At 38.1% G+C, this 12707-nt stretch overlaps 1 protein-coding gene across 3 annotated transcripts in view; it reads left to right on the top strand.

The window, feature by feature from the left end:
• enox1 (ecto-NOX disulfide-thiol exchanger 1) overlaps positions 1 to 12707 on the top strand; it is a 255301-nt gene that overhangs the window by 216844 nt on the left and 25750 nt on the right. For all 3 annotated transcript variants that reach the window (XR_015499285.1, XR_015499286.1, XM_087267645.1), the window contains 2 exons: positions 1042 to 1226; positions 9383 to 9490. Coding sequence is in view for 1 of the 3 variants with exons in the window: in XM_087267645.1 (XP_087123771.1) it covers positions 1042 to 1226; positions 9383 to 9490 (293 nt within the window). In the remaining 2 variants the exon portion in view is untranslated. The remainder of the gene's footprint in view (positions 1 to 1041; positions 1227 to 9382; positions 9491 to 12707) is intronic.

Raw genomic sequence — 12707 nt, 5'->3', positions numbered from 1 at the left:
GGGTGGTATTGGTGGGTTTTATGGGTCAGATTTAGAGTAGATTAAGTAGTTCTGGTAGGTTTTATTGGCATGTTTAAAAGTAGTGATATTGGTAGGTTTTACTGATCAGATTTAGGGTAGGTTTAGTGGTTTTGGCGTGAAAGTGAAAATAAATCTATTTTCTTTGGCAAGTGCTATTTACATGCCATACATTACATCTAAATCATAGATGCTGTTTATATAAATATGAAAACATATATAAAACAGTATGCAATAACACATTGAGTGTTAATGAGAACATCTTAATGAGAGAAGAATACCTGCACCTAACCCATTTATATTTACACCTTTTAAATATTTGGTTCATTTTTATTGAGAAAAATGGGCAGTCTACGACCTAGTGTGTCTGCCATAATTTCACTTCATCTTAGAAATCTGATGGGCAATATATGCAAATTACAAATTTGGAATACAAGTTCATATTTGTAATTCACATATATAAAATAAATGCCACATATATGCAGCATATCTTTCAAAATTTTGCCAAAATGGCTGCCTTCAACTTTTTTGTTCAAACATTTGAATTACAGTACATATATATGATCTATGGTGTTATATATGTGTTTATATATGACCATATCTAATTATATAAAATATTTTTAGAACATAAACAGTATGTACACATTTAAAATTTATATGGCTGGGAAAAACTATACATGTAAGTGGCCAAAATATGTTATACATGTCAAATCCAAACTTGTATGTCATATAAGTAATATACATATATTGTATCTGATTTATGGGTACCATGAAAGATACTTTAGGCAAGGATGCTGTACCAGCAAGTAGACCCCTCTTTTAATAACATTCACCTTGTATGTGGACACAAAAGTATACTTTGTGAAAGTATTTTTTGAGCTTTCAGTTGATAAAGCTGGTCAACTACTTTAAGGTCAATAAGGTCCCATCGGCTTAGTCATGGTGATCCAAGGGTAAACTGACAAATTAGGGAAACAAAAGGCTCACTTCATGTCTGTCTTTCTTCTGTTCCTCTGAGAGCAGTGTTGTCCGCGCAGTCATGTGCTCTGCGGGAGGAAAACGACAGTCTGCGCTGGCAGCTGGATGCTTATAGGAACGAGGTGGAGCTGCTGAAGAAGGAGCAGGGCAAAATGTATCGGACTGAGGAGGACCACACACATGAACAGCAGCTTCACTTCCTACAGCAGACCATGCAGAACATGCAGCAGGTAAAAACCACTATGCAGTATTAAGGCTCCTACACACCGGGACACTTTTTGTTTGCGTTTATTGTCAGCGTTTTACGAGAAGTTTTTCCGCATTCAAACCTAAGCGATATTCACTGGCATCAAGCAGAAGAGTATGCAAAATCACTCCTTGATGTTAGATGGCGCTACACAATTTCAAGCTTCCGACACACGCTTGTAACACAGAAGAAAGGGAGGACAGGAAGTTTACATGCTTGTTAAAGTTACTGGTGACTCGAACAAGCATAGATGGTTCAAGTAGCAGCTTCAGCTCTAGCGATGAAGAAATGATTATTGTTCACAAAGCAATAAGTGTAAAGTGCCAACCTGATTGGCGAAGAAGGCTTTAACGCGGCACGTCAAATAAAAAAGCGAGCATGAGCAGTTTTTTTTTTTTAAACATGCTTTTGCGCCTGCCGTTTTGCGCGTTGGTGTGCACGATCACAATGACGCCCTTTATATAGTCACAAGGCGTTAAACATTGACAGAAAACGTGAGCAAAAAACGTCTCGGTGTGCACAGGCCTTGAGTGTGCTTTCATAATGAGCTCTTTGTTTTGGAACCAGATGTGTTTTCTTTCTTGGTTCAGTTCGCTTGGGCATAAGTGAACGCAACAATCAAATCAAAACAAATCTGATGATCTCAGCACACTTGAAAAAGACAACAACTTTCAAGTGATTAGCTTGTGGTAAGAATGTAATCTGACCAACAAATTAGGCTTTGTTACACTTTATAAGTTATTACTGTATGTACACTGTATGATATTTTTAATTATTTGCAAATTATTAAATTATTAATAACGTTTGAATAATTAACTAGGGTCAAAGACTATGTGAAACGTTGAAACGTACACAAAAATGTCATACACAAAAATTGTCAGAAGAACATACATAACTCATTCACACATGACTCATTCTAGAATTGTGGATGCATTTCAGGAATTCTCTAGTAATTTTCCTTAACTGGAATGACATGCAACGAAAATATAACGTGCAGTATACCGAATCCATAATAAATGTAAAATAACGTAAAGTGCTCAAAAACATAAAGTCTAATTCTTACTGTGGTTTAAATTACTGTTTAACTTTTAAAATGTTGACCATACTAGAGTTGACATGTCGTGCTTCAGCTCAACATGCTAACCCCAGATCAGACACCAAATAAGTGAAAACAATAATGCTGTGAAATAGCATTACAATAGATATTTTATATTTGACTATATGAACTTCAAACCTGACTACTTTTTTGCATATGTATCGCTGTTAATAATCTGTATTGCACAAAGCATTATATTGATAAAGGTCGGTGAAATGTTTTCTCAGCTCCACCTGGATGAGATCAAAAGTGCGCAAAAGTGCTTTGTTTACACTTGGGTTTAGCGTTGTATTGTTACCTCAATAGTACATATTACCTAAAACTTTCAAGATGTACACTTTTGTGCTTTTCAGGTACTAATTTCAACCCTTTAGGCACGATTGTGTACTTTCTGAAAAGGTACCACCCCAGTGACAGCTTCCATACCTTTATTTCTCGTAATTTAATGTATTGCGTATTTATATAGCGCATTTATTGTGTATGGCCATATACCCTAAGCACTTCACAATCATGAAGGGGGTCTCTCAAGACCACCACCAGTGTACAGCATCCATTTGGATGATGCAACGGCAGCCACAGGACAATGGCGCCAGAGCATTCACCACACTCCAGCTATTGGTAGATCATGATGGGTAAGGGCTAATGGAGGGTATTTGGAGATCGGGGTTACAGCCCTACTCAGTACGGCAAGTGCCATGTAGTTTTTAATGACCACTGAGACAGGACCTCAGTTTAAAGTCTCATCCAAAAGACGGCACTCACTGATAATATAGTGTCCCCTTCACTATACTAGGGCATTAGGACTCAGACTGCAGATTGAGTACCCGCTGCTGGTCTCACTAACACCACTTCCAACAGCAATCTTATTTTTCGATGTGATCTCCCATTCAGCTACTGACCAGGCTTAGCCCTGCTAAGCTTCAGTGAGTAACCAGTGTTAGGCTGCAGGGTGATATGACTGTGGCAATAGCTCTATTTATAAAAGTGTGATTAGCAAAAACAAATCTTAATACCAGGTTAAAACTTGATCACAGATATGAAGGACTGAATTTGAAGATCCTCTTGCAGACACCTTTGAAACATTCAAACATACGCAAAAGATGAGTAAAGTGGAAGTGTTGATCATGCTCACACGTCAGAGCTCCATCTGGAACACAAACACACCCACCTCCATTATTTAGCCGTCAAATGAGCTTAAATAATGATTGGACACAGTGTTTTTCAGGACACAGACTGGTATAATGCACAGGAGGCAGTGACTCTCTTTCTTTACTCACTTTACATTGTGCAGAAGGTTTTCACGAACAAGATCAATACTAATGTAAGAAATGAAAATCCTTTTAGTGGGAAGAGCAAGATGATATTTAGATTTATATGGAGCACAGTGGCCTGTTGTTATTTAATTTAATGGTTGGAGAACTTTTTTTTTAATATTGACTTTTAGTTTTAAAGTTATTTTAAGCACAGGTAAAATGCAGTACTGTTCTGGTACGTATTTTAAAAGGCAAATTCATCTTTTTAACAATGATAATATTAATACATAACAAGAAAATAAAATACTGTCGTCATTTAAAACTGTAATCATATTGTTAGATATTGACAATATTTTTACTGCATTTTTTGTCATCTGGAATTGACTCAATTATGAAAAATACATCAAGCTTTAGTGGTATTGACAGGGTTAAGGGCAGGTTTAGTGGTATTGGTAGGTTTCATTGGTCAATTTTAGGGTAGGTTTAGTGGTTTTGGTAGGTTCAAGGGTAGGTTTAGTGATTTGGTAAGTTTTATGATTGTTTTAGTGTATCGGTAGGTGTATTGGTAGGTTGAAGAGTTTGGATAGGTTCTAGAGCAGGTTTAGAGCTAGTCAATTTTAGTGGTTTGGTAAGTGGTAGGGTAGATTGATTGGCATTTTTTGGTTTAAAATAAGTGTAGTAAGAGTTTTAAGGTAGTTTTAGTGATATTGGTAAGTTTTAGGGTAATTTTAGTGGTATTGCTAGGTTTCATTAGTAGGTTGTAGAGCAGGTTTAATAGTTTTTTGTAGGTTCTAGAGTAGGTTTAGTGATAGTTTTAGTGTAGATTCAGTGCTCTCAGTAGGTTTAGTGAAATTGGTAGGTGGTATTGGTAAGTTTTAGGTTAGGTTTAGTGGTATTGGTAGGTTTTAGGGATTAGGGTAAGATTAGTGGTATTGGTATGTGTTATTGATATGTTCTAGGGTAGATTTAATGGTATTGGTACATTTTAGAATAGGTTTAGTGGTATTGGTAGGCTTTAGGGTAGGTTTAGTGGTATTGGCAGTTTTTAATTATAAGTTTAAGTGTGATTTTAGTGGTATTTATAGGCTTGAGGGTTGTTTTAGGGATATTGGTAGTTTTTATTGATAGGCTTTAGGGTAGGTTTAGTGGTATTGGTAAATTTGGTGTTTTTTTTTACAATTATTTTCTGGAATTGACTGAATCATAAAAAGTACATGTACATTGGTATTGATAGGTTTTTAGGGTAGGTGTAGTTTAGTGATAACATTAGATACCAGGGTAGGTTAAGTGGTATTGGTGATCAGACTAAGTGTAACAAGGAGTCTGACACAGAGGGATCCATTTGCAGTATATTTATTAAACACAGTTTAATAACAAGCACACAGTATGTACTAGTGTGTGAACTCACATTAAACACGGTAGTATAAGGTCGATAGGCTGGCAGCTGCCCTTCAAGGATCGTGATAGCAGGCATGGGTCAGAGTCATGCGGCGTGGATCAAGGTCGATAACAATGCAGGGTTCGAGGCAGGCGGCAGGGACAGTCCGGGTTGTAACAAAGAGGTTAGGCAAGGATAAGGACCGCCCAGAAATGTCAGCAAGGCAGAACATGACTTTGCACTTTAGTGTGTGTTTGGGCTACTTGTATGTGTGTGTGCGGGTGATCAGTGTGATGTGCAGCAGGTGTGTTGCAATCAGTGTCTGATAGGATGATGTAATGTTAATAGTGATGATGACCTCTGCTGGCCAGCAAGGGGAATGACTGGGACCGAGTCACTAAGACACTAACGCCTGTTTCACACCGCAAGCGTCAGCGGCGCGTGAGCAGAGCGTGAGCAGCGCGTGTGTTTTCGGCGTCCATGTTAACAGATTAGAGCTTTCATACCGCACGCAGCAGCAGCGCGTCAGAGCGAGGCGTGAGCGTCGCCGAAGCAGCAGTGCAGCGATAGTTTCGGCGCTGGGTCTATTTTTGACGCGCTGCTCACGCTCAATTAAAGTGACAGTGCATTGAGAATGACCAAAACACATTGAATGACAGTAAAAACTAACAATTTTACCCAATAAATACGTTAATAATGTCAAATGGTTTATATATAGTCATTCAAATGAACTTAAAACGATTAAAAACGGCAACAAACATTTATTTAGGCCCGAACTACAAAACCAAATGTAAAACTATTTTACTATCAGTTTTGCTTAAGTTGCACACTAGTGTTGTAGGAGAGGGGAAATGGAATATTTACGGGATTTGTAGTCCATAGCGAAGTGTATTGTGGGTAGTGTAGTGCGACACGCATGCTGGATTATGTGAGCTCGCTGTGTTCTGTGCAGCTGAGCAGAGGAAGAAAGTTTTAATCGGCTTTGTTTTATGTTCACTCGAGTTATTCCTACCGGGAGCTGTTTGCACTGTGAATCTGACAACACGAAAATAAGTAAAAGAATGGCATGCATTAATTACTTTTGTCCGTCTCATCATCTGCACGAGCATGAATTAACGAGCTGTTATTCTGCCGCTGGACATCACTGAAGCGGTGAAAGTAACACTAGTTTGATCAAGTATAAATATCATTATAACTATATTGTATAAATATGATTATAACTAGGTCTACAGCAACCTGATAATCAAAAAACAAATGACATGATATCACAGGCGATTGTCTTCTGACTGTAGACAATTCTCATATAAGTTAACTTTAGAAGCATACAGTACTATTTGATCTATAAAATTTGTAAAATAAACATTTGCAGGTTAATGAAACAGCATAGGAGGGGCCTTGGTACAGATGAAAAGTTTAAAAAGTGTATTTGTATATAGAGGGGTAACTAGATAGAATAGACCAGGGGTCTCAAACTCGCGGCCCGCGGGCCATTTGCGGCCCTCAGTGCAATATTTTGTGGCCCGCGCCGACCGCTGTACACTGACAGAATCAGCGGAGCGGGGAAAGAGAGCGCTCCCCGCTCTGCTGATTCTATCCGTACACAGCGGTCACTGGAATTCCCCGCCCGCCGTGTAAATAAAGGGGCGGGGATGCTGGTGACGTCACCACGCACCCCGCCCCTTTGTTAGACGCTGTGACAGGCGGGAAGTGTTTGGAGAGAACTCGCGCCGGCCAGAACCAAGGTAAGCTATTCCCGCCCCTACCTGCCTGCCACTTAGCTACCTATCTGCAGCCTGCCACCTACCTAGCTACAGCCTGCATCTTATATATATTATAGGTAGATACAGACTGGTACAGACTGATGTGACTGGAGTGGGGTGGGGGTGTTTTATTTATACATATATACACCTTTTTTTTAGGTGAGGGAATGGAAGTTTTGAGTGAGTCTAGACAGGTCTAGACTTAATGATGATCATCTTCAAGCCATACTGAGGGTCTCAACTGCTTCCGCTCTAAAGCCAAATGTGGTTCAGATTTGTGAGAAGAAGTGCTGTCAAGTCTCTGGCAGCAAGGAGTAGGCAAAAGATGCCATGTTCAGAAGAACTGTTCATAATCTTCACTCAATGTTCTATTAATGTTCAGGACACTTCATGTTCAGAAGAAATCATTAAAACTGTTAATAATGACATTTGAGGACTTTTTTTTGTGAAATCCCTTATGCGGCCCAGCCTCACCCAGACTTTGCCTCCTGCGGCCCCCAGGTAAATTGAGTTTGAGACCCCTGGAATAGACAGAGATAGGTTGATCTCAGCAGCAGCTGCCGAAGAGCTGCGCGCTGCAGACGCAGCTGGTGTGAAAGGCAAACGCCTGCGTGCTGCTACTGCTCGACATACGCGCTGCTCACGCTCTGCTCACGCGCCGCTGACGCTTGCGGTGTGAAACAGGCGTAAGGGTCGATTTGTGGTTTTGGTAGATTTGGTACTTTTTAAGGATATATTTAGTGTATTGAGGTATTGAGGGGTTTTAATATTGTGCAGTTGGTTGATTTGTTTTATTGAACATTGGGTTCTAGGGTAGGTTTAGTAGATTTGGTATGTTCTACAGTAGGTTTAGTGGTATTGGTAGATTTTATTGATAGGTTTTAGGGTAGTTTTAGCGGTATTGGTGGGTTTTAGGGGTATTGTAGGTTTAGTGGTATTAGTTTATTTAATTGTAGGCTTTGTGGTTTTGGTAGGTTCTAGGGTAGGTTATGTGGTAAGGGTAGCTATTTCTAGGTTTAAGGGTAGATTTAGTGCAGGGGTAACCAACCCTGCTGCTGGAGATCTATTGTCTAGCAGATTTCAGTTGCAAGTACAACCCATATTAAACACACCTGCCTGTAATTATCCAGTGCTTTTCACATCCTAATTAATTGGTTCAGGTGTGTTTGATCAGGGTTGGAACTGATGCTGCATCCCAAATGGCACACTATATACTATGCACTCATGCACTATATATTTATGCACTTACACACTCAACAGCATAGTATATGTATGTAGTCTCGTCTCAAATGGAGCACTAATGTTTTTTTTACTAAGCGGAAATTCAACCCGTTTTCCTGATGACGTCTGACGGTCGCTGAATTAGTGAAATAAATGACCAAACTTCCAAATAATACCTGCCATGAGTATAACCACATTTACCATCGGGAGGCGCAATAATCACTCTCGTAAGAGAATTTTGCATTCACAATCTAAAATTAATAAAGTTATCTAACATGAGCGCCCGATAGCTCCGCCCCTTCCTCTACGTAAGCAAACCTGCGGCCATTGAGTGTGTGAAGCGTCCATCACTACACACTTCATTTTACCGGCTGAATGAGTGCATGATCCGGGTAATTGAAGAGTACTCACTATTTTTAGAGTTTTCAATGTGAACTTACTGACACTATTTATACTACAAAATGGCGTAGAATAGTGCATAAGTATGCGAGTTGGGACGTAGCCTGAACATGGAATTAATAGGTTTTATTGGTCAGATTTAGGGCAAGTTTAGCAGTTTTAGAAGGTTTTATTGGTAGGTTTAATTGTTTTGATGGGTTCTATAGTAGGTTAAGTTGTATTTATAGGTTTTATTGATTGGTTTAAGGCTGGTTTAAGCAGTATTGGTAGGCTTTTATTAGTAGGTTTTAGTGTAGGATTAGTAGTTTTGGTAGGTTTTGGAGTAGGTTTAGTGGTATTTATTAGGGTTTAGAGGTACAGTAGGATTATTGGTATTGGTAGGTTTAGTGGTGTTGGTTTGTTTTAGAGTAGGTTCAGTTGGATTGGTAGGTTTAGGTTTTAAGAGAAGAGTAGATTTAATAATGTGGTTTGATTTAAGCAAATGTTTAAGGGTGAGTTTAATTGTATGATTTGAGGGTAGGGTTAGGGACAAATTTTTGTATGATCATGTGACTGAAGACTGGAAAATACAGGAATAAATTATGCAAAAATTTATAAAGAAGTTATTTTATTTTGTTAGATTTAACAATGTTACTATCTTTACTGTATTAATTAAATAGAAAAAATATAATTTAAAAGATGAGAATGTTATTTTTGTGAGTACTAAATGGTGTTATCCATATTGTAAGTTACATCATCCATGGTGTACTAGAATATGTTAACATAAATTAGAGAAAATTCCAGACCTATTTCTTTTTTTTTTTTTTTTACATATTTTTTTGCTGTCAGCAAGCTAAAAACCAATTGAACATTTCAGCAGGTATTAAAGGTCTGCTTCAGTCGACCTAGCACTCATTCTCCTATTGGTTTTACTGTATGCTGTTGAATAATGTTTATGTGGCATTTGTTTATGAGGGCACCACGCCGCCCCACACGCTGCTCATTGTTCCAGCCATCTGCTTCTTCTGCTCACGATGCTGTTTGTCTCCACAGCAACTGCTTCGGCTCCAGGAAGAGCTGAAGGGAAAGGAGCTGGAGCTGGAGCAGGCCAGAGATGAGCAGCGCTACCTAGAGGGAGAGGTGATCAGCCTCAGAGAAAAGGTTTGTCTGACTTCTTGCCCATTTTGCTCAATAATCTCAATTTGCATATGCATAATAGTGTCATTTGAGGGCACAAACAATCATTATGAGGAAGGAGTGTTGGGGAGCTACTTTGAAGCTACTGCTATTTCATTTAAATACAGCCTTTTAGCAACACTACAAGGTTGTTATTTATTTAATGTTGTAAGTTGTAATGTGGCTGAAAATAGTGAGGATCCCAATTATAGTGTATGAAAAAATAATATAAAAAATATAAAAATAAATGGGAAATTTTAAAAGGAAAAAATAAGGGATAGTTTAATTAAACTAAATGTTATATAATTTTGTAAAGCTGTAGTAATAATTCACCCCTAAAACAAATGATTTTGCAAAAAATATTACATTGCCTATTTTTTTTTTTTTACATGTTTGACTTGGATAAAAGTATCTGCTAAATGACTAAATGTAAATGTAAATGTAAAAACAATTTGTGTTATCTATTTCAGTTCAATCCCTCAAAGAAAAAAAAAAAATGTTCAATAACTTCAGCCCAATCTCATGCGGAAACAACTATTTTACGTGTTTTCAGAGAATGTGGCTAATTCGTATGATTTTGTATGAGTTAATTTACGTGATAACATATAATTTTTAAAAGAAGGTGTGCCCCTAAACCTAACCGTCATTGGGGGATGAGATAATCACACTAAAACAGTGGTCTCAAACTCAATTCCTGGAGGGCCTCAGCTCTGTATAGTTTAGCTCAAATCACATCCAACTCACACCTGCTGTCTAGTAACCTTGAACATCTTGATTAGTTGCATCAGCTGTGTTTAATTAGGGTTGGAGTAAAGCTGTGCAGACCTGCCGCCCTCCAGGAATCGAGTTTGAGACCCATGTACTAAACTGTGCGAATGATATTGTACAAATTCATGCAAATTAGCCACTGGTGCTGCATGAGATTGCGATGTAAATCTTACAAAAATGTTTGAATGGTTCTATCCATCTGAATCGATCCATCTAAATCATGGGTCTCAAACTCATTTTCTGGAGTGCCGCAGCGCTGCACAGTTTTGCTCCAACCCTTATAAAATTCAGCTGATGAAACTAATCAAGGTGTTCAACACTCCTAGACTATTAAGCAGATGTGAGTTGGAGCTGGGTGAGCTAAACTATGAAGAGCTGCGGCCCTCTAGGAATTGAGTTTGAGAACATAAGAGATGTCCAAACCCTGTCTTGGAGGGCCTTTGTCCTGCTGAGTTTAGCTCCAGCTTGCTTCAAAACACCTGCCATTAATTTTGTAGTACATCTAAGACAGGGATGTCAAACTCAATTCCTGAAGGGCCGCAGCCCTGCACATTTTAGTTTCAACCCTAATTAAACACACCTGATCAAACTAATTGAGTTCTTCAGGCTTGTTTGAAACCTACAGGTGAGTGTGTTAGAGCAGAGTTTGAACTAAACTGTGCAGAGCTGTGGCCCTCCAGGAACTGAGTTTGACATCCCTGATCTAAGAGCTTAATAAGCTGGTTCAGGTGTGTTTGGTTAGGGTTGGAGTTAAACTCTCCAGGACACCGGCCCTCTAGGACCGAGTTTGGACACCCCCGGTTTAAATGAATCCTGGTCTAAATGAATTCACCTAATTGGATTGCTTTCCCACCACTTTTTTGAGACAAATAGTGAACATTATACGTTAGAACACTTTTGATGCTTTTAATGTCAATGTTTGCGAGATTGTGAACAGATTTAAGGTTATGGTTAAGTGGTATGGGTAACTTTAACAGTGTTTAGCTACATGGTTGGGTTTATGGGTAGGTTTAGTTGTATAGATTAGCAGTATGGTTTCTTTTAAGGGTAGGATTAGTATTAACAGGTGAGCAGTCCAGATCTTTCAACAAACACAGGGGAAATCCAAAAGACGTGAGTAATAAAGCTGCGGTCACACTAGAGTTTGATAATGCAAAATTCTGTCATGCGGCGCTGTGAAAAAGGGCGGGATTAAACAAGATGATTAGACATTAAAAAAGAGAGCAATTGCTCAATGTTTTAATTTTCTTTCCAGAGGGGTCATGTTTTGATCCTTGATTAATCTCCCGCACTCAAGTGATGCGATTTGGCAGGTCAGAGTTCACCAGTTCGCGTGCGTATAAATGGAAGTCTATGGGGAGAAATGTCCAGTATGACCCCAGCTTTAGGCAGATATTGGGTCAATAATAATCAGCCTGGCATGGAGCAAAAGGGCAAAAACAAGAAACGTACATGATACAAACAGGCCAGGTCATACACAGGATAGCAGTCAAAAAAGACTATATATATATATATATATATATATATATATAGGGCATTATTTATAAAAGTAGCTAATTTAGTGCTGTCTTGTTGTTAAGTTAGTAGCTTCAGTTACCCCCAGCGCTGATTTATTTTATTGAGGGGCACAAAGCCTTATGTAAGCTATTAAGAGCACTGTTCACTTCAGATATGCTGCATTTGGGCAGTGTCTGCCTCCTGATGTGTGACAGCGGGATGCTCTGTAGCCGAGGGTCACTGTCCACACTCCCACTGTGCATGCAGTGAACAACACAACTCAACATGGCAGCAGGCACACATACACACACCTGAAAACAGAGACACAGACTGTAAACAGCAACACATGAAGAACAGGACAGTTTTATATCTGAAGATGAACATGCTTTGTTGTGGCTGCAGAAGGGGAACGAGGCTACTCTGGAGAGCCGGGTTGCTCTTTATTCTTACACTTGACACACACAGTCACATTTGCCCAGGTAACACAACACCTGCATGTCTAGAAAGCATGGACAAAGACCTCCAAAAAAAGATTTAGCCACAAAGAATATGCTGAATATATATATATATATATATATATATATATATATATATATATATATATATATATATATATATATATATATATATATATTTATATATTTATATATATATATATATATATATATATATATATATATATATATATTTTTTTTTTTTTTTTTTTTTTTTCAAAAAAACAAAAAAATTACTTTTAAGAATATAATATTTATATATGGTTAATATTTTCAGAAACATAATGAAATGGCAGTTGCAATTATAGTAAAAGTGTTTTATAGATTACACACACACACACACACACACACACACACACACACACACATATATATATATATATATATATATATATATATATATATATATATATATATATATATATATATACAGTTGAAGTCAG

The sequence above is a fragment of the Danio rerio genome, chromosome 9, assembly GCF_052040795.2.
Source record: "Danio rerio strain M-AB ecotype USA chromosome 9, GRCz13ab, whole genome shotgun sequence".
NCBI classification, from domain to species: domain Eukaryota; kingdom Metazoa; phylum Chordata; class Actinopteri; order Cypriniformes; family Danionidae; genus Danio; species Danio rerio.
Note: the sequence above shows the minus strand (reverse complement) of the source record. Positions and strands in the feature narration are given on the sequence as shown.